General features: G+C 34.2%; 1 protein-coding gene across 1 annotated transcript in view; it reads left to right on the forward strand.

Moving 5' to 3' along the window:
• The window catches only part of PIK3CA (phosphatidylinositol-4,5-bisphosphate 3-kinase catalytic subunit alpha), a gene marked incomplete at its 5' end in the record, with an annotated part of 36,147 nt that extends 9,934 nt beyond the window's left edge, over window positions 1-26,213 (forward strand). The window contains 15 exon segments of the mRNA NM_001260668.1: window positions 883-988; window positions 1,783-1,935; window positions 2,046-2,180; window positions 9,781-9,905; window positions 10,760-10,841; window positions 11,143-11,307; window positions 11,525-11,628; window positions 12,564-12,735; window positions 15,641-15,747; window positions 16,259-16,380; window positions 17,519-17,597; window positions 20,829-20,999; window positions 21,560-21,677; window positions 21,786-21,937; window positions 25,655-26,213. Coding sequence (NP_001247597.1) covers window positions 883-988; window positions 1,783-1,935; window positions 2,046-2,180; window positions 9,781-9,905; window positions 10,760-10,841; window positions 11,143-11,307; window positions 11,525-11,628; window positions 12,564-12,735; window positions 15,641-15,747; window positions 16,259-16,380; window positions 17,519-17,597; window positions 20,829-20,999; window positions 21,560-21,677; window positions 21,786-21,937; window positions 25,655-25,925 — 2,062 coding nt within the window. The 3' untranslated portion in view covers window positions 25,926-26,213.
• Between the last annotated feature and the right edge of the window lie 662 nt (window positions 26,214-26,875).

The following is a 26,875-nucleotide window of genomic DNA, read 5'->3' on the forward strand; positions in this document are numbered from 1 at the left end:
TCATTAAAATTTGAATAATTTTTTTATCTTGTTCACTTTTTGTAGCAGTGTTTTATTCTTCCCTTATGAATGCGAAGTTTTATTACCTTTTATAAAATAATTATTCTTCAATTCAAATACTTTATGTATCCATCACTTTATTTACCTACTGATTTATTTAGATTAGTGGATTCCTTTGGATAAAACTATATTATGTATGAAAGTAACTAAATATAATCATAATAGGAAATCTCATTTTACCTTGTTTAGTTTTCCTTTTCTATTCGACTTTTATGAGCAAAATTACATATATATAAATAATATATATTCATAATATGTATTTATATTATGTATATATTATAAATATAAATAAGTTTTTTAGTGACGTATATAGCACACATGCATAAAAGTATACAAACCATAGTTGTATAGTTCAGTCACAAAGTAAATAAATACCCATGTCTTCTGCTTTTAACAAATGCACACATTTCTGTGGTTTTATTCCTAGAATTGGAGCTGGGTCACAGGGAATACATATGCTCACTTTTATTTGATTATGCTTTCCAAATTGGTTGTAACAAATTATACCCCCATACTCTTTAGTGTATGAAATTTCCTATTACTGCATGACTTTACCACCCCTTGGCATCATCAGTCTTTATAGTTTAGCCATTCTTATGTATAGTGATATCTCCATAAGATTTTCATTTTCTGTATGACTAATAATGACTCCCTTTTCGTGTTTAACTATTTGAATATGATCGTATAAAGTGCCTTTCCAAACAGTCTCTTGCCTGTTTGTCGTTTGGTTGATCTTTTTCTTGGTGATTTGTAGGAGTCATTTATATACTTTGGATGAAGACTTTTTTTGATACATTATTTTTTCTTTAAAATTTTACATAGGTGGAATGAATGGCTGAATTATGATATATACATTCCTGACCTTCCTCGTGCTGCTCGACTTTGCCTTTCCATTTGCTCTGTTAAAGGCCGAAAGGGTGCTAAAGAGGTAAAGTATTTCAAAAGGAACAATTATGTTTACCTTTATCTTTTTTTATTTATTTATTTTTTTTAGGTAAAGATAGATGTTTATTTGACAAATAAAACATGTATAAATAAAGTAAATCTTTTTTTTTCTTTTTTTTATTATACTTTAGTTTCTAGGGTACATGTGTACAACGTGCAGGTTTGTTACATATGTATACATGTGCCATGTTGGTGTGCTGCACCCATTAACTTGTCATTTACATTAGGTATATCTCCTAATGCTATCCCTCCCCGCTCCCCTCAACCACGACAGGTCCCAGTGTGTGATGTTCCCCTTCCCATGAATTATGTTTACCTTTAAAAACTCCTGATTATACCACTGATTGAATTTTTTGACAAAATGGATGTTATTTTTTATTTAAGAAAATATTAATAAATCAAACCTATTTTTAAATTTTTAACAAATATAGAAGAATACCTTGGGAGAGCTTCAGGAATTTATTTATGATGAATATGTTTTGAGTTCTTATTGATACCATTTTTAAAAATGCAAAGTGACTATATAACAGGCATTGTATGCAAATATCTCATGCTTGCTTTGGTTCATATTTTCTGTTTATAATTAAAATACATGTAATTTCAAATGGGGAAAAAGGAAAGAACGGGCTTAAGCTTTGAAAAATCAACTTTTTTTTTTAGATATTATATTCCCATTATTATAGAGATGATTGCTGAATTTTCCTTTCTGGCGAAGAAAAGTGTTTTGAAATGTGTTTTATAATTTAGACTAGTGAGTATTTTTCTTTGTTTTTTAAGGAACACTGTCCATTGGCATGGGGAAATATAAACTTGTTTGATTACACAGACACTCTAGTATCTGGAAAAATGGCTTTGAATCTTTGGCCAGTACCTCATGGATTAGAAGATTTGCTGAACCCTATTGGTGTTACTGGATCAAATCCAAATAAAGTAAGGTTTTTATTGTCATAAATTAGATGACAGTCTAATTTATATTGACTATAGTGGCAGTCAAGCCTTCTCTCTTATGTATATATAATAGCTTTTCTTCCATCTCTTAGGAAACTCCATGCTTAGAGTTGGAGTTTGACTGGTTCAGCAGTGTGGTAAAGTTCCCAGATATGTCAGTGATTGAAGAGCATGCCAATTGGTCTGTGTCCCGAGAAGCAGGATTTAGCTATTCCCACGCAGGACTGGTAAGGCAAATCACTGAGTTTATTAAGTGTCAGTCATAATCTGTGGATTTAGGTACATACTTTCTTTATGGAAAAGGATCCATGTATTTTACTGGCATAGATACTGTGAGCTCTAGGACCAATATTGCAATATAATTAAGTTCTCTGTATGCTAATATTTTACTGCAACTCTGCTTTTTTAAAGCCTTCATTCATTTAATGAACATTTATTGAGTGCCAACTCTGTGTAAAGCACTGGGAAAGGCACTAGGTAATAAAGTCATGAACTAAACAGACTTTCACTGAGTATGCACTCTAATGGTGAAAATAGATATTAAGCAGATAAAAGCAGAAATATAAGATTACGGTTGACCCTTGAACAACGTGGATTTGAACTACACTGATCTACTTATATGTGGATTTTTTTCAATAAATACATTGGAAAATTTTTTGGAGATTTGTGACAATTTGAAAATACTTGGAGACAAACTACATAGCCTAGAAGTATTAAAAAAAAAACTGAAGTTAGGTATGTCATGAATCCATAAAATATATGTAGATACAAGTCTATTTTATCATTTACGACCATAAAATATACACAAATCTATTATAAAAAGTTAAAATTTATCAAAACATACACACACAAACACAGACCATACATGGTACTACTCATAGTCAAGAGAAATGCAGAATACATAAAGATGCAATATTAAATTGTATCTGCATAAAATTAACTGTAGTACATACTGTACTACTGTAATAATTTCATAGCCACCTCCTGTTTCTATTGTAGTAAGCTCAAGCGTTGCAGATATACACTTAAAATGCTATGTAGGCTGGGCGCAGTGGCTCACGCCTATAATCCCACCACTTTGGGAGACCGAGGCAGGTGAATCACCTGAGGTCAGGAGTTCGAGATCAGCCTGGCCAACATGGTGAAATCCCGTCTCTACTAAAAATACAAAAAGCCAGGTGTGGTGGCATGTGTCTGGAATCCCAGCTACTTGGGAGGCTAAGTTAGGAGAATCGCTTGAACCCGGGAGGCAGAGGTTGCATTGAGCCGAGATCACGCCATTGCATTCCAGCCTGGGCAACAGAGCAAGACTCTGTCTGAAAAAACAAAACAAAACAAACAAACAGAAATGCTGTGTAATGCTGATCATCTCTACATGAGCACTTCATCACTTCAGTAAATTGTTTATTGCAGTAAAAAGTGATCTCTCTCAGTTCTTGCATATTTTTCGTCATGGTTAGTGCAATACTGTGAACACTGAATAACACTATGAAGCCTGTGAGGAGAGCCTCTAGTGATGCTGGAGGTGCTCTCAAGAAGCAGAGAAAAGTCATGAGATTACAGGCAAAAAGTTGAATTGCTTGATGTGTACCATATATTGAGGTCTGCAGTTGCAGTTGCCCTTATTTCAGACAGACAACTCATCTTGTAAACAGACAACATACACTTTTGTTTGTTTGTTTTTGTTTTTTTGAGATGGAGTTTTGCTCTTATTGCTCAGGCTAGAGTGCAGTGGAGCGATCTTGGCTCACTGCAACCTCCGCCTCCAGGGTTCAAGCAATTCTCCTGCCTCAGCCTCCTGAGTAGCTGGGATTATAGGCATGCGCCACCATGCCCAGCTAATTTTTGTATTTTTAGTAGGGATGGGGTGTCTCCATGCTGGTCAGGCTGGTCTCGAACTCCTAACCTCAGGTGATCCACCCACCTCAGCCTCCCAAAGTGCTGGGATTACAGGCGTGAGCCACCGCACCCAGCCAAACTTTTTTTTTTTAATAAGAGGTTGGGTAAGTGGCTCATGCCTGTAATCCTAGCATTTTTGGAGGCCGAGGCAGGTGGATCACGAGGTCAGGAGTTCGAGACCAGCCTGGCCAATATGGTGAAACCCCATCTCTACTAAAAATACAAAAATTAGCTAGGCGTTGTGGCATATGCCTGTTACCTACTTGGGAGGCTGAGGCAGGAGAATCGCTTGAACCCGGGAGGCAAATGTTGCAGTGAACCGAGATTGCGCCACTGCATTCCAGCCTGGGCAACAGAGTGAGACTCCATCTCAAAAAACAAAAAACAGGAGAGAGAGATGGGGTCTCACTATGTTGCCTGGGCTGGTCTCGAACTCCTGAGCTCAAGTGATCCTCTCTCCGCTACCTCCCAAAGTGCTAGGATTACAGGTGTGGGCCATTATGCCCGGCCAAAAGACAGCATCAATGTACAGTATCAGTAAACACAGTATAGTACTATAAATGAATTTTCTCTTCCTTATGATTTTCTTAATGACGTTCTCTTTTCACTTTCTATTCCAAGAATATAGTGTATAGTACATATGTACCAAATAAGTGTTAATCAACTGTTTATGTTTCTGTTAAGACTTCCAGTCTACAGTAGGCATTTGTAGTTAAGTTTTTGGGGAGTCAAAATTTATACATGGATTTTCAATTGTACAGGAGATCAGTGCCCCTATCCCCTATATTGTCCAAGGGTCAGCTGTATAAATCATGTTAAGTGCCAGGAAGGAAAAACAATAGTGAGCTAAGAATAACTAACTGAGGATTTGTGGGGAAAAGCAAATATATATATATATATTTCAGGAAAGACCTCTCTGAGATAGTCACCTTGAAGTTGAGACTGAAGTACAGCTATACCTCTGAGGTATTGTGAGTTTGATTCTAGACCACTGTACTAAAGCAAAAATCACAAAAGAGTCACAAATGTTTTGGTTTCCCAGTGCATATAAAAGTTCTGTTCACATTATACTGTCATCTGTAAAGTGTGTGATAGCTTTATGTCTAACACAACAATGTACATACTTTAAAAATACTGCTAAAAAATGCTGATGATCATCCAAGCCTTCAGCAAGTTGTAATCTTTTTGCTGGTGGAGGGTCTTGCCTCAGTGTTGATGACTGCTGACTCATCAAGCTGGTGGTTGCTGAAGTAACGTTAGACTGGCTACAGCAATTTCTTTAAGACGACAATGAAGTTTGCCACATTGATTGACCCTTCCTTTCATGAAAGATTTCTCTGCAGCATGTGATGCTATTTGATAGCATTTTACCCACAATAGAACTTCTTTCAGATTTGGAGTCAGTCCTCTCAAAACCTGCCATTGCAGTTAACCAGCTGTATTAGCTCCTAACAAGAGAGTCAGCCCGAAGCTTTGAAGCCAGGCATTAACTTCTGTTCTCTAGCTGTGAAAGTCCTAAATGGCATCTTCTTCCATTATAAGACTCTTTTGTTTACATTGAAAATCTATTGCTTAGTGTAGCCACCTTCATCAGTTATCTTGGCTAGATCTTCTGGAGAACTTGCAGCAGCTTCTCCATCAGCACTTGCTGCTTCACAGCTTCTTTTTTAAACCTCTTAAACCAACCTCTGCTAGCTTCAAACTTCTCCTCTGCAGCGTCTTTGTCTCTCTCAATATTCATAGAATTGAAAAGAGTTAACGGCCTTGCTCTGGATTAGGCTTTGACTTAAGGAAAAGTTGTGGCTGGTTTGATCTTCTATCTAGACCACTAAAACTTTCTCTATTTCAGCATTAAGGCTGTTTTGTTTTCTTATACTTCATTCACTGAAGTAATACTTTTAGTTTCCTTCAGGAACTTTTCCTTTGCATTCACAACTTGGCTGTTTGGCACCAGAGGCCTAGCCTTTGGCCTGTATGGCTTTTGACATGCATTTCTCACAAAGCTTTATCATTTCTAGCTTTTGATGTGAATGAAGCAAGAGACACGGCACTCTTCCTTTCACTTGAATACTTAGAGGCCATTGTAGGGTTATTAATTGGCCAAATTTCAATATTGTTGTGTCTCAGGGAATAGAGAGTCCTGAGAGGAGGGGGAAAGATGAGCAAGGGTTGGTTGGTGAAGAAGTCGGAACATACAACACTTAATCGAATAAGTTCACCATCTTAATTGGCTCATAGTGCCCCCCAGTTGCATCAATGATCTTTGATCACAGATCATCATAATGTATAATAATAATGAAAAGTTTAAAATATTATAAGAATTACCAAAATGTGACACAGAGATAAAAAATGAATACATGCATTTGGAAAAACAGTGCCAGGAGACTTGCTTTATGTAGGGATACCACCACAAACCTTCAGTTTGTTGGAAATGCAATATCTGTGAGGTATAGTAAAGCAAAGCACAATAATACAGGGTACGCCTGCATAAATACATTGTTAGTTAAGCTTGGAAGCAGAGAAAACAGCAGGTCTTCACCACGTTATCCCAGGTTCCCCAGGAAAGAGTGTATATAAGGTGGAATTTAAATATTGATCTGGTTGTCTAATCTTGGCCATAGCTTTGGAACCACAGTATAACTAGGTTCAGGAACCATTAACTCTCCCTGATTTCTCAAGGGCAAAGGTGTCAATGCCAAGAGAAGATGTTTGTGTTCATTGGTGTTTCCAAATGTATTACTTTTTCTTTGGCCTTGTTGGCTATAGATAAACCAGCCAATTAATTTTGGGCCAAGAAGTCCAAAACACATGTATCCCATTAACAGTAACAGCAGCACCAAGACCTGGTATATTGCACTTAGGAATCCTGATTTATTGATTCATAGCTGTGTTCTCAGTAAGGCGTTTACCACTACTTTTGGGAAAATGAATTATCTTTTCTGCATATATAATTTAAAATATATGACTTTATTTTTTGAACAATTCTAACTCTTTGTAAGGATTGATATTTGATGACTATTCTTTCTTAAAAGAACTTTTATTTCAAAGAAAAGAAATCTGCTTATTTTATAGTAGAATAAAACTTCTATTTTTCAGTTACAATTTGTATCTATTGGAAACTTGTGAATCTAAGATACGACATGGGATCTTAGTTTTTCTGTATCTTAAATATTTTACTATTTCATCATTCTAGAAATTATTTTATCCATATTCATTGTTTCCAACTATGCTAAAAAAAGACTAAAATAATATGAAAATATAAAAGAAGGATAGAATAGCCTAGAAGGATGATAAAATAGTGAAGTAAATCATCACGTTACATCATCCTTCAGTTTTCTTATTGCATTGCCCAGTGTCTTGCATCATCTTTCCAGAAGCATAGAAGAAATCTGCAGACACTGTCTTTGTAATTTTTTTGTTTAGTTGGTTGGTTTCTTTTAGGCTTTCATTGGACACTTGAGAATCAGAATTTTTCACTTTTCACCCAGAATGATGACAGATGAAAACTGATCGAGGAAGATATTTCACAAGCATTAGAGAAATCGTAATATGAATGCAGATAGATAGTAGCAGCCTAGAGCAGTTTCCCAACCTCAGCACTATTGACATTTTGCACCAAATAATTCTTTGTTGTAGGAGCCGTTCTGTGTGTGCAATCCAGGATGTAGCATCCCTGTCCTCTACCCTACTGCAGGCCAGTAGTGCCATCCTGCTAAGTTATGGCCATCAAAAATGTCTCCAGACATTAGCCAAGGTTCCTGGGAGGTCAGGAGGACATAAAATCACCCTAGTTGATAACCACTACTCTAAATGCTAATCATGCTGAAGTTTATTATATAAATGAAATGTCAGATGACAGTACCTAAACTGTCTCTTAGTTATCTTAAGTCTTCTCAAACTCAAGATAATGATGAGTAAAGAATATATTTCTAACAACAAAAAGGAAATTTGGTAGTATTTCTAAAGACAAAAAGGAAATTTGTATTCACATTCAGTTAGTCATTCCACCAGAATGACTTCATCACACAGTATTTTGTGACAAGAACCTGAACAGCCTCATGTTTTACAATATTCTTTTCATCTTTTCCTATATGCACCAAAAATTTTTTTTAATTTTCTTGAACCTCTAAATCTACTTTAACAATTTACCTGATACACTGTTTAAATGGACAAATGCTGAAAGTAGCTGTGTCTACAAATGTGACTAGAAGGAAAAAGATGATGTAGAAATAAAATAACTCCTTGAGCGACGACTCATTCTGATTGGTATTTATAGAGTAGTAATGTTTTGCAGTTACAGAGGAAAAAAGATGGCCCTTCCTTCAACAGTTATGAGCCGTCAAGAGTTTTCAAAAATATTGCATTTTGACAATGTAGTTTCTAGTTTGACAATGATATATTTATCTTCAAAACCAGAAAAATGTAGATAAGAATTTGGTTTTATAATATTTAAATTCTTATTAAAATGTCTAATAAAATTGTTTTCCCCATCACTTTATTCTTTAAGTTATTTTACATTTAAAATGTAAACAAATAAAAATAAGTAAATAAACAGTAGCAACTTCTTTTCCTGGTAAATCGAGGATTGAGTATGTATTCTCTCTTTCCTGGACTATTGCAATAACCTCCTAACTGGTCTCCCTCCTTTCACAGAGAAGCCATAATAATCTTTATGAAGTACAAATCAAATCAAGGTATTCATTCTTTAAATAGCTATCAATAAAAATAAAATCCCAACTTTATACACTGGCCTGCAAATTTTATGTGGTCTGAATTCAGCTTACATTTCTTCTCTCCCTTGTCTATTGCCCATCAGGCTCACTGGCTTTCTTCCTTCACACCAAACTAGTTATTTCTGGGGTGGGAGGAAGGCTTTCAGTGTTTTCTCCATCTGCAATAGTCTTTCCCTAAGTAGTGTGGATAAAGGTTCCTTCTTGTTACTTGAATCACAAATACTGTGTTCTCAATCATTCTCTGTTACATCATCCAGAGTACCTTATATCAATTTTCCAATATTTTTATTTATTTGATTTCCCACTATAACTGAGGCTCTGTAAGTGCAGAGTCTTTTACTGTTTTGTAATCCCAACAGCAAGAACAAAACAAGGTACATAGTACATATTTAATAAATACTTGAACAAATATGTGCCAGTAATATTTCTTCATCCTGCTGAATAAGTTAACAGCATATAAACACATACAAACCAGGTGGCATGGGTGTCTGCTTTCATTTTTAGCTACTTAGAAATATATGTAACCCATCCTAAGGGGTTTATATTTGTTTTGCATAATACATTAATATGTACTCATTGTTCATTACACAGTTAATATATCTATATTTGCAGGGAATATACATTGCTTGGAATTATACAAAAAAAATTATTTTTAATTTTCTAATATTCAGGATACAGTGTTTTAATGGGGGTGTTTTTCATTCTTTTTTTCTTACTGATTTCTACTTTTTAAATTTGAAAGCCTTGCAGTGATCATAAGGATTTGTTTAGGCAAAGGACATGAAAGAGTTTACATTTTTATTATTTTAGTGTTTCTTAGTCTCTTATATCAAAAACATTCACAGATAAGTTAACAAGATCCTCGTCAGGAGGAAAAGTAAATTGTTCACTACCATCCTCTAGTATCCTAATCTGGTCTTGTTGTTGGCTAACTTCAGCAGTTACTATTCTGTGATTGGTGTAATATTAACCAAATAAATTACTGGATTTGTTCCACAAATATTATATCTTGGATTGGCTCTTTCCTGTCTCTGAAAATAAAGTCTTGCAATGAGAATAAATTATTTTACAACAGTTAATTAGCGATGTAAAGTTTATTGAAAATTTATTTGCTTTTTTTGTAAATCATCCGTGAATCCAGAGGGGGAAAATATGACAAAAAAAAAACTACATAAGATATAATTTTATTTTACAGAGTAACAGGCTAGCTAGAGACAATGAATTAAGGGAAAATGACAAAGAACAGCTCAAAGCAATTTCTACACGAGATCCTCTCTCTGAAATCACTGAGCAGGAGAAAGATTTTCTGTGGAGCCACAGGTAAGTGCTGAAATGGAGATTCTCTGTTTCTTTTTCTTTATTGCAGAAAAAATAACTGACTTTGCTGATCTCGGTATATTTTTACCATACCTATTAGAATAAATAAAGTAGAATTTACATGATTTTTAAACTATAAACATTGCCTTTTTAAACACAATGGCTGTAAATTGATACTTGTAGAAAATCATACTACATTGGTAGTTGGCACATTAAATGCTTTTTCTTACTCTGAATTCCTGATACGACTTTCTTTAGGATTGTTAAAATAGTAGTTTTAGGTCAATTTAGATATGATTTAGTTGGTCTAGATATTATAATTTTTAGGGTTTCCCTTTCATTTTTCTTTTTTCTTACGTTTCTTCAAATAGTATAATGCCTTATTTTCATTTATGAAGAAACTACCCTGCTGTTGGTGATACTGGTATACTTAAATAAACCAGTTGCAGTGCATTTCTGCAGAAAGTCCATTAAGACATAAATTTTGTCCAGTAATCATAGTAGAAGTGGTGACTCTATGATTCATTCATATTGCATAAGTAGATGAAAAATATGAACTATATGAAGAGTGGTATAACATATATTCATAATTTTTCTTAACTATTAACTAAATTTAAGTACTTTATAATCCATTTGCATTTTCCTTTTGTGTTCTTTGCCATTATAACTGTGCCTAAGTATGTATGTAAATATATTTCCAACTGTAGTGTTAAGCACTGATGTCCTTTGAATTTTAAAAAGGCTAGTAATGTAAGAAGTTTGGGACTTCTTACAGATTGCATATTGAGAAGTTAGACATGTAAACCTTTTGAATAGCATGCAAGAGTGTTTATTTTTATTTTGTTTCTCCCACACAGACACTATTGTGTAACTATCCCCGAAATTCTACCCAAATTGCTTCTGTCTGTTAAATGGAATTCTAGAGATGAAGTAGCCCAGGTAAATGTATGTTTGAGAATACTAGATAACTGTTGTACAAATTGGTATGTCACTTAAAATTGTTTTCTCTCAGAAAGTCTGCATAAATAAAAGAAATGAAATAGACTAATAATAGTAATATAGTGTAGAAAAAATACCCTTAACATTATTTCCACAGATAAAACTAATTAGAACTGTAAATTCTAAGGAGGTTATTTATCTAAACTAATTTTAAAATCAGAAGTTAAGGCAGTGTTTTAGATGGCTCATTCACAACTGTCTTTCCCCTTTAAATATGATTTATTGTCTTTCTCATATACAGATGTATTGCTTGGTAAAAGACTGGCCTCCAATCAAACCTGAACAGGCTATGGAACTTCTGGACTGTAATTACCCAGATCCTATGGTTCGAGGTTTTGCTGTTCGGTGCTTGGAAAAATATTTAACAGATGACAAACTTTCTCAGTATTTAATTCAGCTAGTACAGGTAAAATAATGTAAAATAGTAAATAATGTTTAATTAAAATAGTAATTTATTCTAGATCCATACAACTTCCTTTTTAAAAACCTGCACTAACTAGTTTTATGCTTTAGAAAAAAAAAATTTATGACCAGTAATAGCCACTTTCTTTCTGAAAAAATTTTCTTTAGCTCAGCCATGCAGAAACTGACCCTGATTTGTTTTTTGTTTTTGAAACACCTAGGTCCTAAAATATGAACAATATTTGGATAACTTGCTTGTGAGATTTTTACTGAAGAAAGCATTGACTAATCAAAGGATTGGGCACTTTTTCTTTTGGCATTTAAAGTAAGTCTAATTATTTTCCCATTAAATTCTTAAGGTACATATTACTTGCTTTCTTAATAGACTTACAAATATGTATTACTTGTATACTTTTGTTTATGTTTGGCTGGAAGAGTTTTCCATACTAAAAGTATTTTGTACCAGTGATGAGCTTCTCAACTTTTGCTCTTTGAAATTTAAAAAGTAATAAATTCAAAACTAAATTTTAGTCATGAATGAGAGCTGAAATATTTTTAAAGATTTTTGTTCTACTTAAGTAAAATTTTCTAGGTCCAGATGAGTATTGCTGTAGGTTTCACTGCGTGTGTGGATTAAAATATCCCAAAAAAAAGAAAAAAATGTTTTACCTTGAAATTCAGAAAAATAATGTCAAACTCCTATGGTTCTTATTGAAAAACAAGCTAATTAAGAATAAAAAATATTTTGTAGAATGTGATATATCTAGTACTCAAAAGTTACAGATCATAAACCATATAATTTTGCATAAATTTAGAAAGATTTATATCTAATATGATTTTTTAAGTGTTAAAATTTAAAAATGGAACCCAGAAGTTAAGTTGAAAACAAGAAGCATAGGCGTGTGTCAGAAGAATCAAATAGCATTCATTGAGCGCTTTGTTCCCTCCCTCTTCATTTGATTATTTTTGTACTCAATTTCCTTTTTTCATGTTTTTATATCTTGTACTGAGATTAGTAAATGAAAACTAGTTGAAATAAATCTAAAAACTAGATGTTTATTTAATCACATATTCAGGAACTACCTGAAACTCATACTGGTTTTGCTTCTAAATTACAGGTTTTGAATAATTTTGTTATTAGTGTGATTGCAACATTTATTGGATTTCGAAAATGAGTGTTTAAATTGTTCAGCAAATATTATTTGTATACTCAGTTAAGACTATTATATATATATTTTTAATTTTGCATGATTCTTTTAGATCTGAGATGCACAATAAAACAGTTAGCCAGAGGTTTGGCCTGCTTTTGGAGTCCTATTGTCGTGCATGTGGGATGTATTTGAAGCACCTGAATAGGCAAGTCGAGGCAATGGAAAAGCTCATTAACTTAACTGACATTCTCAAACAGGAGAAAAAGGATGAAACACAAAAGGTGTGTACTCTAGTTTGTGTTTGAGACTCTTTTCATTGCAATGGGGCAGAGTTGTTTAGAAGCTCAGTGTATATACAGATCATGGTCCTTGGAATCAAGCATATTAGGATTTGGAACCAAGTTCCACTGCCTTTCAGCTGTGTAGTGTTAGACACATTATGTAGGCTCTCAAGACTCATTTTCTTTGTCTGTAAAATGGGAATAGTACCTGCTTCGTAAGGCCATTGTGAGAATTAAATTACATGAGTTATGCAAAGAACCTTTCACAATCCTTGGAACATAGAAAGTGCCCAATAAATGTTAGATCCCTTTACTTTCCCTTCCTTTCTCTTATTCAGGTCCCTAAGTATTTACAGTGATTATTTCCTTATTCTGTCATTTATTGTCTCTCAGTAATGACCCTGAAAATGAGTGGAAAGAAGTTAGTTTTTACATTTCCAAGTTTAAAATGGATTTCGAGTCACTCAGTAAATATATCACACACTCTAGTCATCTGCAGTCTAGCTTAGTATAACTAAGAGTAGGAAATATAACGTAAACTTTTTTTTTTTTTGAGACAGAGTCTGGCTCTTTTGCCCAGCCTGGAATGCAGTGGTGCAATTTCGGCTCACTGCAGCCTTGACCTCCTGGGTTCAGGCCATCCTACCACCTCAGCCTCCCGAGTAGCTGGGACTATAGGAGCATGCCACCACTCCCAGCTAATTTTTTTATTTTTAGTAGAGACAGCGTTTCGCCTTGTTGCCCAGGCTGGTCTCCAACTCCTGGACTCAAGCAGTCCGCCCACCTCGGCCTCCCAAAGTGCTGGAATTACAGGCATGAGCCACTGTGTCTAGCCCAATGTAAACTTTTTTATGACCTTTTCCTACACCCTAATCTTTATTCAATCCAATCCACCACATCCTAAATTCACCACCTCTTACACTTAAAAGGAAGCTCATTCCTCACCTCTAGTGAAATGAAAACAAAAAAAAATCGTTTATTAGTGAGTCCCCAAAGGACAGAGAATGTAAGTTAGCAGTACTGAATGAATTTTTCCAACATCTTCATTACTAGTACTTGAAGGAAAAAAAAAATTTAAAAGAAAGTTACTGTATTAATGTAAATGTCATACAGTGTATGAGTTGATTTTATTGAAGTGTGATATATAAATTCAAATATAGGATGTTAGAAAATAATTGTACTCTTTCTGATACTGGAATTTGTGGGCAAGAAGGGACTAGATTGCCTTGGAAGAACAAAATTTATTGTATTTATATATTGTAACTGAGCTAAGAAAAAAGAAACTAAATTTTAGATACATTTGTAAATACAGATGTCCCTCGACTTATAATAGGGTTATATCCTGATAAACACATCATAAGTTGAAAATATCTTAAAGGCAAAAATGGGCATTTTGTAGATGTGTTGGGATGCGAAAACACAAAACACAGTATCCAAAATATGCTGGCCACACAGTACACTGTAGAGTATTGGTCAATTACCCTCATGACTGCATGGCTGACCGGGAGCTGCGGCTGGCTGCTGCTACCCAGCATCTCAAGAAAATACTGTGTTGCATATCACTAGCGTAGGAAGAGATAAAAGTTCAAAATTTGACATATAGTTTCTACTGAATGCATGTAGGTAGAGATAAAAGTTCAAAATTTGAGGTATAATTTCTACTGAATGCATGTTGCTTTCACACCATCACAAAGTTGAAAAATCGTTAAGTTGGAGACCATCTGTATAGGCATTTCCTCTAAGCTGGAGTTTTTATGTCACAAATTGGCTATGATACAGTGGATTAATTAGGAACATGAAATTCATTACTCAGATCATTATTGGCTTAAATGAGATTTTCATAGGGAGCCAAGATTGCAGTCATAGAAACAAGAGCAGTTACTTTGAGTGGCTTTGTGTTTTGTCCTAACAATGAGTGATAAAATACATGAAGCACTGTGCTATTAGAGTTGTCAGTGATAGAAATGCCTTTACATGAACAAGAGCTATCTAGTCAGTGATGACTAGATTTTCTAACCATTTATATGTAACAAGAAGAAAAATAAACCTTATTATTTAAATTCCAGCATGAAAATTAATTTATTATTAATTCCTGGCTCCTAACCACTTTTTCCCCCTACTCACATTTTATATTTTCAAAAGGTGAAGGTTTCCTAAAATAAAATCCCAGCTATTGCGTGATAATTCAGCAGTCTGGGCTCTGATTTGAATTGATTAAAAAGAGATATTGTTTTGTAGCCACATACTAAAACCTGATTATAATATGAGACTCCATGTAACAAATGTTTTTATAAGTCCTTTTCCCAACAATTTCTTTTAGCCTCACTAGACCACTTTTACCTAACAATGAGAGTATGAATGCTGTGTTTTCTTAAAAGCCTAAAAGTAAGGTTATTAAGCTAATACAACATGGTCTCCTTAGTTTTTCCTCGAGAACACAGATCAGCAAATTTTCTTAAAGGGCCAGATAGTAACTGTTTTAGACTTTGCAGGCCCATGTGGTCTCTGTCTTAACTATTCAACTCTTGCTATTCTCGTAAAAGTAGCCAATATGTAATGAATGGGTATAGCTGTATTCTAATACAACTTAACTTACAAAAACTGGCAGCTGACCTGCCGGCCATAATTGACTAGCCCTGCTCTACAGCCAAAAGCATTGCCACTATCACCAAGTAGATTTCATCTTCTTACAGGAAGGGGTACACAGTGCTGCCAGTCTTGCTTCTGTCTCTGAGTGTTGCTGCTCTGTTGTTATAGAAACCCTCTTAATTAGAAGGCAGCCAGTCTAGGATGTAGATTCAGAGACTGTACAGTACTGAGGTTCTCATGTATAAAAGAGATTAGCAGTTAGTTTTACCTTTTATTAAGTCAGTTTCTTACTGTTACTATCCTTTTTTTAAATCAGGTACAGATGAAGTTTTTAGTTGAGCAAATGAGGCGACCAGATTTCATGGATGCTCTGCAGGGCTTTCTATCTCCTCTAAACCCTGCTCATCAACTAGGAAATCTCAGGTACTTTCTTGGGGGTTTCATTGATATATTTAAATAAATACCTTTTCTGGATAAAATCTTGAGAAAAGTCAAAATGTCTATTATAATTAGAATGTTCAATAATCTATGCTTCTCGCTGTCATTCTCCTACCCTCAAAATAAGAGTAGTAAATTATCTTAAGTTCAGTACTGCCTTTATTCAGAATGAGTTTTTACTACTTAAATAATAGAATTTAAAACCTTCTATGGCCAGAATTTCTGTTATCATAGGATAAGAAATGGAAATGTAATATCTGTAAAACTAATGGTATATTTCCATATATTTGTTGGAAATTCATATGCAATTATATAACTTCTAAAACTTAGTATTTTTTTATACTCCTTAGAAATGGATTCCTAAATAAAAATTGAGAAAGTTTTAAATCTTTATAACACTTCAAAAAGCTGTATGGTATTTATATTTTAAAATAAATTTGAGGGTAAAGGAATAATAAAGCAAAGGTGCCTAATAAAGTTTTTAAATATTTTAAAGGCTTGAAGAGTGTCGAATTATGTCCTCTGCAAAAAGGCCACTGTGGTTGAATTGGGAGAACCCAGACATCATGTCAGAGTTACTGTTTCAGAACAATGAGATCATCTTTAAAAATGGGGATGGTAAGGAAGAGTATTAATGAGCTTACGATGCATGAATTTAGCTATCTTTTTATACCCAGGATATTTATGAACCATGAAAACTATTGAAAGCCATTTAAGGAATACATACATGTGATAAAATACATAATATTAATCAGATATCTTGACCTTTGAAATATGCATATATAATCAATGAAAAGAAGAGAAGTACTAGGCTTAGATCAGAAGTCCTGAAATCAGTTTTTTGTTTTTTCTTTTTCCTATTCCCTGCCTCAACCCCCCTCTCGTGGACCTGTGTAGAGAAGTATTTTTTGTTGTTGTTTTGGTTTTTTTTTTTTTTAATCAGTTTCTAATTATCATTTGCTTAGCTGTGTGAGTATCCATTCATTCCATAAATATTCTATGTGCTAGGCCCTGGGGTTTTAGCAGTGAAGAAAACAGAATCCCTGCCCTCTTGGAGCTTACAGCCTAACAGAGAAAAGAGGGACATTAAATAAATAATTATAAAAATGAAATTACAAGCATGGTACAAAGGAAAAGTGTAATCTGCTTAGGAACCATATAAAAGAAGGTACTTATTTGGAGGAAAAGGCTATCGGGGGAGTGAAGGAGGATCCATGGATGGGTTTTCAATAGGAAATGACATTTCAGCAGTGAATTCTGTTGATCCCAATATTTTAATGTAAACATATGTTCAAATTTAAGGATTCAGAAAAATAATTACTATAAATGCTTTAATTAAAAATTTTTATGAGATACATGCTCACTTATCCTACATTGTTATTCAAATATGTTTATGCAAAGACTTTAAAAGTGGATTTAAGAATCAGAATATTAAGAGCCATTTGTAGTGGTGCATGCTTGTGATCCCAGCTACTCTGGAGGATTACTTGAGCCCAGGAGTTCGAGACCAGCCTGGGCAATGTAGCAAGACCCCATCTCAAAAAATTATAAATTAATAAAGCTATGTAAAGGCTTTGAGTGGACATACACACTCATTTATACATTTTTTTAAAAGAATCAGAATATTGCTTTCCTGTAGTTTCTTTTGAAGATAAATATAGCTGTATTTGTTTTTCATTTGAAAACTATGTGATGGCGTGATCCCCAAATTTGCATCTGTGGCATTAAATGGTGATACATATTATTTGAATTTCAGATTTACGGCAAGATATGCTAACACTTCAAATTATTCGTATTATGGAAAATATCTGGCAAAATCAAGGTCTTGATCTTCGGTAGGTAACCAGTAAGGCAACCTGTATGTTGAAAGTTATCCTGAAAAAGTGAACTATTAATAATTACAGAAGCATATAGAGTCATATATCTAAAAAGAAATGTATGCAGTAGTAATTATCAATAGTTGATTACACTATAGTACTTTGACATATCCTCCTCTTACTTGACTTAGAATAGCTAAATTATATTCAGCTAAGTAAAAAGAGCTAAGAAGCTAATAAACACTCTGCAACTGCCTCTGGAGTGTGACCATTAGGAACAAGACAAAGGAGACACACAAGACCCCTGGTTTCATTCAGAAGTTAAGAGTTTAAAAGAAAGTTTCATAATAGAAATTTTCTAATTCTAAAGTTGTATAAATCCTCAAATACTGGAATCAGTTTTTCAGCAAAATTATGCAACCAGCTAATCTTAGAGTTTTTACCAGTCTGTTGGTTTCTACCCAACTTTCCACAGTATCAGTATTATCACCAAGTTTTCTGTTGTGCTTCATCTTCTCCTAGTCATTGTTGCTTCTAAAATGTTCTTCCTTATCTTACTTGTCTTTTTGCAAATCCATAGTCATTCAGGCAAAGCCCGCTCTCTCCAAAGTACTTTGGCCTATAAGTGGACATAGAGTCAAGTCTAGCTGCGACAACAGGGTACATTTAGTAGGAATTGCAGGTAACACCAGACAAGGGCTTATTTGTTTGCCTCTTATAAATTTTAAGAGTAGCTAGTATACAAAAATGTGTCACTGACAAATAGTAGTACCTTTGTATTGGAAAGAAGAAAGTGGACATTTCAAGTGATATGCTAAGGCACAAAACTGTTATCAACTTCAGATTCGTAACTCGTGATACATTGCTTAACCCTTGCTGCTTTCCAAAGACGGTTAAGGTTATATGAATCTAATTTCATTTTTTGGTATTATTTCCTGTGTCGTGAGAGATCCACATTCCACTACTACCACGTCCCCCAAAGGAATAGACTGTAAAAAAGATTGTAGAGCCAAGAAAGAGTAAAGGAGGTAACTATGTAACCCTAGTTAATTACATTAATTGTAAATTAGTGACTTTGCAAAAAAGATTCTAAAGTTAAGATGATTAGAATTATTAACGGTTTTTTAGTCTTATATTTTCTGAATATTTTTTAACAAGTAAATGTAAGTAAAAATTTTATTTCAAGTTTAACTTGAGATTAAAATTATTTAAGTAAAATCATAACAGCATTTTTATTTATACTTGGCAAAACTATAATTCATAATCGGGTTAATTTTAACCCTGCTTTTTTTTTTTAATAACAGGACTTGGAAGACAATTGAATTCTTTGAACTATGAGCATGTTCAACAGTGATAAAAACATAAAATAAGAAAGAATGAGCAGGAGTACAACCTTAAGAAATTTCCCTATTTACCAGGGCAGGTAGAAGAAAAGATTGTGTAAGAGAAGTCATCAAAAGAAGTAGGAGTACTAGAGGAAGTGATTGACAATTTGTAGGGCCAAGGGCTTCAAGGGGTTTAAAAGAATGAGGTCTGTGAAAAAGCACTTGAATTTAATGACTCATGATTATCTTTAAGAGTTTACTCACTAGAATGGTAGGTGTAGAAGCTAGGCTACAAGGAATTAAGTAAGAAAATGAAAATAAGTATAGACTGTATTAGGAATTTAAGAAGTAAAGGAAAGGTGGAAAGAGTGGAAAGTAGCTTATGAGAAGAACAGAGCAAGGAAAACCAAACTTTGGATACTCACGTGTCAATCTGAATGTTAGGCGCTTTTTTTCATTGTCTCTTTAAATCCTCACATCTGCACCCTTGACTACATGTCCTATTTAATTTTCTATGTTAATAAGTGAGAGGTATCCTAAAAAGCATTTGTGTCACATCCCCAAGTATTATAGTTGTATCAAAGGGAAACATTTGTGAGATTATTTGAGTTGTGAGCTGAACTAGCTGCTGTTTTGATGGAACACGATTTTTACTTAAAAAATAACTAGTAGGCAAGCTATGGTTATTCAGACATGGATATTTGGCAGACATTTTCTTAAAAATGAACAATATGTGCCTGTCTCTTTGACGAAAACAACTGTGACAGTATTTGTTGCCAATGATAAAATTCAAGCTTGCAACAAAAATTTCATTAGAAATTCAAACTTAGAATTTTGAAAATTCTAATTTTCAGTATCTGCCACTGAACCTAATAGAGTCCCTAAACTTAACATCTTTCTAATGAGATTCTTGGTTATATTAACAATTGTGGTTTTCAGTATGGTATAATGAAAAGTATCAACATTTGGAACATCTACAAATGGCCATGCGCAGGATACTATAAAATCATGTATGGGTAAAAGATCCATTAAAAGGCAAGAAAGACAAATTGATTTTAATGTAACTGAGTATGAAAAGTTTATTGATATGGTTTTAGATTACATATTGCAACTTAAGAAACTTACCAAGTTTTGGAATAGTATCAAAGAAAAATACCACAATTATCTGAAAAGTCTATTGTAATACTCCTTTTTCTACCTACCTATCTTTGTGAGGCCAGATTTTCTTTATATACTTCAATTAAAACATTGCATTAGATTGCATACAAAAGCATATATGAGAATCCAGCTGTGTACTATGAAACCAGACATTTAAAAAAATGTTTAAATGTGAAAGAATGTCACTCTTCTCACTACATTTTTTAAATGCATTTTCTTGTTTCATGAAATACGTTATTTATATTAACATGTCATGGTTTGTTGCTTTTAAATGAATTAGTAACTATTTAAAATTGTTACTTTCCCTATTTCAATTTCTAATATCAGTAGTTGTAATTCACATAACTAAAAGCTCTTTGGAGTCCTCAGTAATTTCTACAAGTGTAAAGGAGTCCTGAGACCAAAAATTTGAGATCTCCTGCCCTATAGTTTTATTTCGATGTCAATTAAACATCTTTAAATTCACCCATATTTTTAAAGTCATAAATGTAAAATTTTAATTGCCACAATAATTTTCTTAATGCTTTTCTGATAAAAGTTCAGCACCTTCTCAGTTGAAGGTTATAATAAATGATGACAGGTAATTTTGAGGATTATTCCAGGAGTATATTTATCACACCATAAAAAAGAAAATTAAAATTGGGGAAAGGCAGTAAAGGTCATGCATGACAAATTTACTAATAAAATACTCATGTTTTGGCCTATTAAAATATTTGCTATTTTAAAATTCCATCATTTAATTGTAAATGTGTTGCTCCTCTTTCAGAATGTTACCTTATGGTTGTCTGTCAATCGGTGACTGTGTGGGACTTATTGAGGTGGTGCGAAATTCTCACACTATTATGCAAATTCAGTGCAAAGGCGGCTTGAAAGGTGCACTGCAGTTCAACAGCCACACTCTACATCAGTGGCTCAAAGACAAGAACAAAGGAGAAATGTGAGTTGTATTATTCTTTCTTCCTATGTTAGTCTAAGTTTTTGTTAGATGAGTCTGTCAGTGTTTGTGTATTCCTCTGACTTAGACCAGAGAAAACAATTGTACTTTCTATGGAAAAAACTATGCTCAGCCTTTGCAATATTTGACATTAATGGATTTAAATGATTATAATTACTTTTGATTTGGTAAAATCTTAAACATTCATTTTATGTATTATCTAAAATGTATTGTTACTGCTTATTCTTTTTAAACAAATGAATATTGCACATTCAAAATTTTATTTCTAATTCATTGTTAAAATGATTAGAAAAAAATAATTTTAATGAGATGGTATTTTTTCACTATAATAAGAATTACGCTTTGGTCAGGGAACATCTGGAAATTTCCTTAGAAACCCATGAAAACTTCACAATCTCAAAATCTTTCGACATAATTACCTTATTCCCTGTTAGTGATTGTTTTCATTGTTTAAATAGACGCTTGTACCCTTTTTTCTCAAGTTGGCCTGAAGCACTCTATATTTCCGTACTACTCATGAGGTGTTTACTTCTTCTTTGTAGATATGATGCAGCCATTGACCTGTTTACACGTTCATGTGCTGGATATTGTGTCGCTACCTTCATTCTGGGAATTGGAGATCGTCACAATAGTAACATCATGGTGAAAGACGATGGACAAGTAATGGTTTTCTCTGTTTAAAATGTTTTTGGTGTTCTTAATTTATTAATTCAAGACATTTTGTATCTGAATATGTCAAACTATAACATAATTTCTTATTTTTGAAAGCTGTTTCATATAGATTTTGGACACTTTTTGGATCACAAGAAGAAAAAATTTGGCTATAAACGAGAACGTGTGCCATTTGTTTTGACACAGGATTTCTTAATAGTGATTAGTAAAGGAGCCCAAGAATGCACAAAGACAAGAGAATTTGAGAGGTGAGCTTGAGAAATTAAAAACACAAAATAAAGAGTTCTGGCTGCTCTATTAGAAACAATCAATATTTTTCAAGCAATTTCAAAATAATAAATGTTGGCCGGGTGTGGCAGTTCATGCCTGTAATCCCACTCTTTGGGAGGCCGAGGCTGGAGGATCATTTGAGCTCAGCAGTTGAAACCAGCCTGGGTAACACAGTGAGAACTCATGTCTACAAAAAAAATTTTAAAAATAGCCAGGCGTGGTGGCATGCACTGTAGTCCCAGCTAGTCAGGAGGCTGAGATGGGAGGATCACTTGAGGCCAGGAGGTTGAGGTTGCAGTGAGCCATGATCACGCCACTGTACTCCAACCTGGGCAACAGAGTGAGACCCTGTATCAAAATAAATAAAATAAAAGAAGTTATTTTACCACTTTAACAAAAACTATTTTTTGTTTGTTTTTTATTTTATTTTATTTCAATAGCTTTTGGGGTACACGTGGTTTTTGGTTACATGGATGAATTAAATAGTGGTAAAGTCTGAGATTTTAGCGTACCTGTAACCCAAGTAGTGTGCTTTGCCCCCAATATGTACTTTTTTATCCCTTACCATTCTTCCCATCTTCTCCCTTCTGAGTCTCCATAGTCCATTATATCACTCTGTACGCCTTTGTGTACCCATAGCTTAGCTCCCACTTACAAGTGAGAACATAGTGTATTTTCAGGTTTTCCATTCCTGGGCTCCAGCTCCATCCCAGTTGCTGCAAAAGACATTATTTCATTCTTTTCTGTGGTGTAGTAGTATTCCGTGGTGTAAATGTACACTTTCTTTATCCACTCATTGGTCAGTGGGTACTTATGTTGGTTTCATATCTTTGCAATTGTGAATTGTGCTGCAATAAACATACGATATGCATGCAGATGCCTTTTTGATATAATGACTTCTTTTCCTCTGGGTAGAGGGATTGCTGGACCAAATGGTAGATCTACATTTAGTTCTTTAAGAAATCTCCATACTGTTTTCCATAGAGGCTGTACTAATTTACATTCCCACCAGGAGTGTATAAGCGTTCCCTTTCACCACATCCATGTCAACATCTGTTGTTTTTTAAGACTTTTTAATTACAGCCATTCTTGCAGGAGTAAGGTGGTATATCATTAATCATCAGGGAAATCATCAGCATTTCCCTGATGATTAATGTTGTTGAGCATTTTTTTCATGTTTTCATGTTGTTACATATCTTCTTTTGAGAATTGTCTATTCGTGTCCTTAGCCCACTTTTTTTGTTTTCATTTTTGTTTTTGTTTTGAGACGGAGTCTCACTCTGTCGCCCAGGCTGGAGTACAATGGCATGATCTCAGCTCACTGCAACCTCTACCTCCTGGGTTCAAGCGATTCTCCTGCCTCAGCCTCCCAAGTAGCTGGAACTACAGGCACACACCACCACGCACGGCTAATTTTTGTATTTTTAGTAGAGACGGAGTTTCACCATGTTGGTCAGCCTGGTCTTGAATTCCTGACCTCAGGTGACCCACCCGCCTCAGCCTCCCTAAGTACTAGGATTATAGGCTTGAGCCACTGCGCCCGGCTTTAACCCACTTTTTGATGGGATTCTTTGTTTCTTGCTGATTTGAGTTCCTTATAGATTCTGGAAATTAGTCCTTTGTTGGATGCATAGTTTGCGAATATTTTCTCCCATTCTATGGGTTATCTATTTACTTTGATGATTATTTCTTTTGTTGTGCAAAGGCTTTATAGTTTAATTAGGTCCCATTTATTTTGTTTGTTTTTGTCGTATTTGCTTTTGGGGTCTTAGTCATTTATTATTTGCCTAGGCCAGTGTCCAAAAGAGTTTTTCCTAGTTTATCTTCTAGAATTTTTATGGTTTCAGGTCTTAGATTTAAGTCTTGGATCCATCTTGAGTTGATTTTTATATAAGGTGAGAGACAGGGATCCAGTTTCATTCTTTTACATGTGGCTAGGTGGTTTTCCCAGCACCATTTATTAAATAGGATGTCCTTTCTCCAATTTATGTTTTTGTATGTCTAAAATCAGTTGGTTGTAAGTTTTTGGCTTTATTTCTGGGTTCTCCATTCTGTTCCATTGGTCTATGTGTCTACTTTTGTGTGTATCTGCTGTTTTGGTAATTATAGTTTTCTAGTATAATTTGAAGTCCAGTAATGTGATGCCTCCAGATTTATTCTTTTTGCTTAGCCTTGCTTTGGCTATTCAGACTCTTTTTGGTGGATTTTATATGAATTTTAGGATTTTTTTTCTAATTCTGTGAAAAATGATGTTGGCAGTGTTTTGTAGTTTTCCTTGAATAGGAAAGATACCCCCTTGGTTAGGTATATTCCTAGGTATTTTTTTGAAGCTAAAAGGGCTTGTGTTCTTAATTTGATTCTTTGCTTGGTTGGTGGTGGTGTATAGCAGTGCTACTGATTTGTGTACAGTGATTTTGTAACCTGAGACTTTACTGAATTCATTTATCAAATCTAGGAGTCTTTTTTTTTGTTTTTTTTTTTTGAGAGAGAGAGACAAAGAGTCTTGCTCTGTCGCCCAGGCTAGAGTGCAGTGGTGCAATCTCAGCTCACTACAACCTCCATCTCCTGGGTTTAAGCAATTCTCCTGCCTCAGCTTTCCAAGTAGCAGGCGTGCACCACCATGCTCAGCTAATTTTTGTATTTTTTAGTAGAGATGGGGTTTCACTTTGTTGGCCAGGTTGGTCTTGAACTCCTGACCTCAGGTGATCCTCCCGCCTCGGCCTCCCAAAGTGCTGGGATTATAGGAGTGAGCCACCACACCCAGCTGAAATCTAGGAGTCTTTTGGAGAACTCTGGGGTTTTCTAGGTATATGATTATGTCATTGGTAAACAGTGATAGTTTGACTTCTTTTCCAATTTGGATGCCAATGTGGGCTTCCTTGTCTTGTTCTAGTTCTCAGGGGGAGTGCTTTCAGCTTTTCCCCACATTCAGTATGATATTGGCCATGGGTTTGTCATATGACTTTTATTATTTTGAGGTAAGTCCCTTCTATGCCTACTTTGTTGAGTGACAAACTATTTTAATGTTTTTATTTTTTTGTGTTTATTTGTGTGATGCTGTGAAGGAAGATGGAAAGGGAATACAATTTAATTTGTTGAGCTAATTAAGGTCTAAAAAGAAAGTAACCCTTAAACTTCATAACACATTAAATGTTTTTATTTACTGAGCTTTAAATAGTTGGACTCCACCTCTATATTGATAAATAATGTATAGTGCTTAGTACGACATTTTTTGCTCATACAATTTGATGAAAGTCCGTCAACCATAATCACCTTGTTTATTCATAACTCACCTTATGGTATCTCATTAGACTATATCAGACTTTAAAGTACTTTTTACAACCTTCTATAAAATTCTGCTTTGTCTATAACTCAGTCCTGACTCTAGCTTAAGCACAAAAGGATTTAGTATGGACCAATTCATACATTTAATACTTATTAAACTGCTGACATGCCAGGCATTGTTGTAGGTGCTGGTAATAAAGCAGTTTTTAAAAAGTCTTTATTCTCATGAAGTTTATATTCTAGTGGGGTAAAGGGAATCAAAAGATGTTGGTAAGGTAAGTGAGAGAGGAATGCTATTTTTTATAGCTTTGTCTACGAAAGCCTCTCTAATTGTGTGACATTTGAGCAAAGACCTGAAGGTATTAACATCATTTGCTCCATACTAATCAAACTGTTCTTATTACTTATAGGTTTCAGGAGATGTGTTACAAGGCTTATCTAGCTATTCGACAGCATGCCAATCTCTTCATAAATCTTTTCTCAATGATGCTTGGCTCTGGAATGCCAGAACTACAATCTTTTGATGACATTGCATACATTCGAAAGACCCTAGCCTTAGATAAAACTGAGCAAGAGGCTTTGGAATATTTCATGAAACAAATGAATGATGCACATCATGGTGGCTGGACAACAAAAATGGATTGGATCTTCCACACAATTAAACAGCATGCATTGAACTGAAAAGATAACTGAGAAAATGAAAGCTCACTCTCTGGATTCCACACTGCACTGTTAATAACTATCAGCAGGCAAAGACCGATTGCATAGGAATTGCACAATCCATGAACAGCATTAGAATTTACAGCAAGAACAGAAATAAAATACTATATAATTTAATGTAAACGCAAACAGGGTTTGATAGCACTTAAACTAGTTCATTTCACAATTAAGCTTTAGAATAATGCGCAATTTCATGTTATGCCTTAAGTCCAAAAAGGTAAACTTTGAAGATTGTTTGTATCTTTTTTTAAAAAACAAAACAAAACAAAAATCCCCAAAATATATAGAAATGATGGAGAAGGAAAAATGATGTTTTTTTTTGTCTTGCAAATGTTCTATGTTTTGAAATGTGGACACAACAAAAGCTGTTATTGTTTTAGGTGTAAGTAAACTGGAGTTTATGTTAAATTACATTAAGATTGGAAAAGAATGAAAATTTCTTATTTTTCCATTGCTGTTCAATTTATAGTTTGAGTGGGTTTTTGACTCCTTGTTTAATGAAGAAAAATGCTTGGGGTGGAAGGGACTCTTGAGATTTCACCAGAGACTTTTTCTTTTTAATAAATCAAACCTTTTGATGATTTGAGGTCTTATCTGCAGTTTTGGAAGCAGTCACAAATGAGACCTGTTATAAGGTGGTATTTTTTTTTTTTTTCTGGACAGTATTTAAAGGATTTTATTTCCCAGGGAAATTCTGGGCTCCCACAGAGTTTAAAAAAAAAAAAAAAAAAAAATCATAGAAAAAGAATGAACAGGAATAGTTCTTATTCCAGAATTGTACAGTATTCACCTTAAGTTGATTTTTTTCTCCTTTTGCAGTTGAACTGAATACATTTTTCATGCATGTTTTCCAGAAAATAGAAGTATTAATGTTATTAAAAAGATTATTTTTTTTATTAAAGGCTATTTAT

This window comes from Macaca mulatta, chromosome 2 (genome assembly GCF_049350105.2).
Source record: "Macaca mulatta isolate MMU2019108-1 chromosome 2, T2T-MMU8v2.0, whole genome shotgun sequence".
Classification (NCBI taxonomy): Eukaryota; Metazoa; Chordata; class Mammalia; order Primates; family Cercopithecidae; genus Macaca; species Macaca mulatta.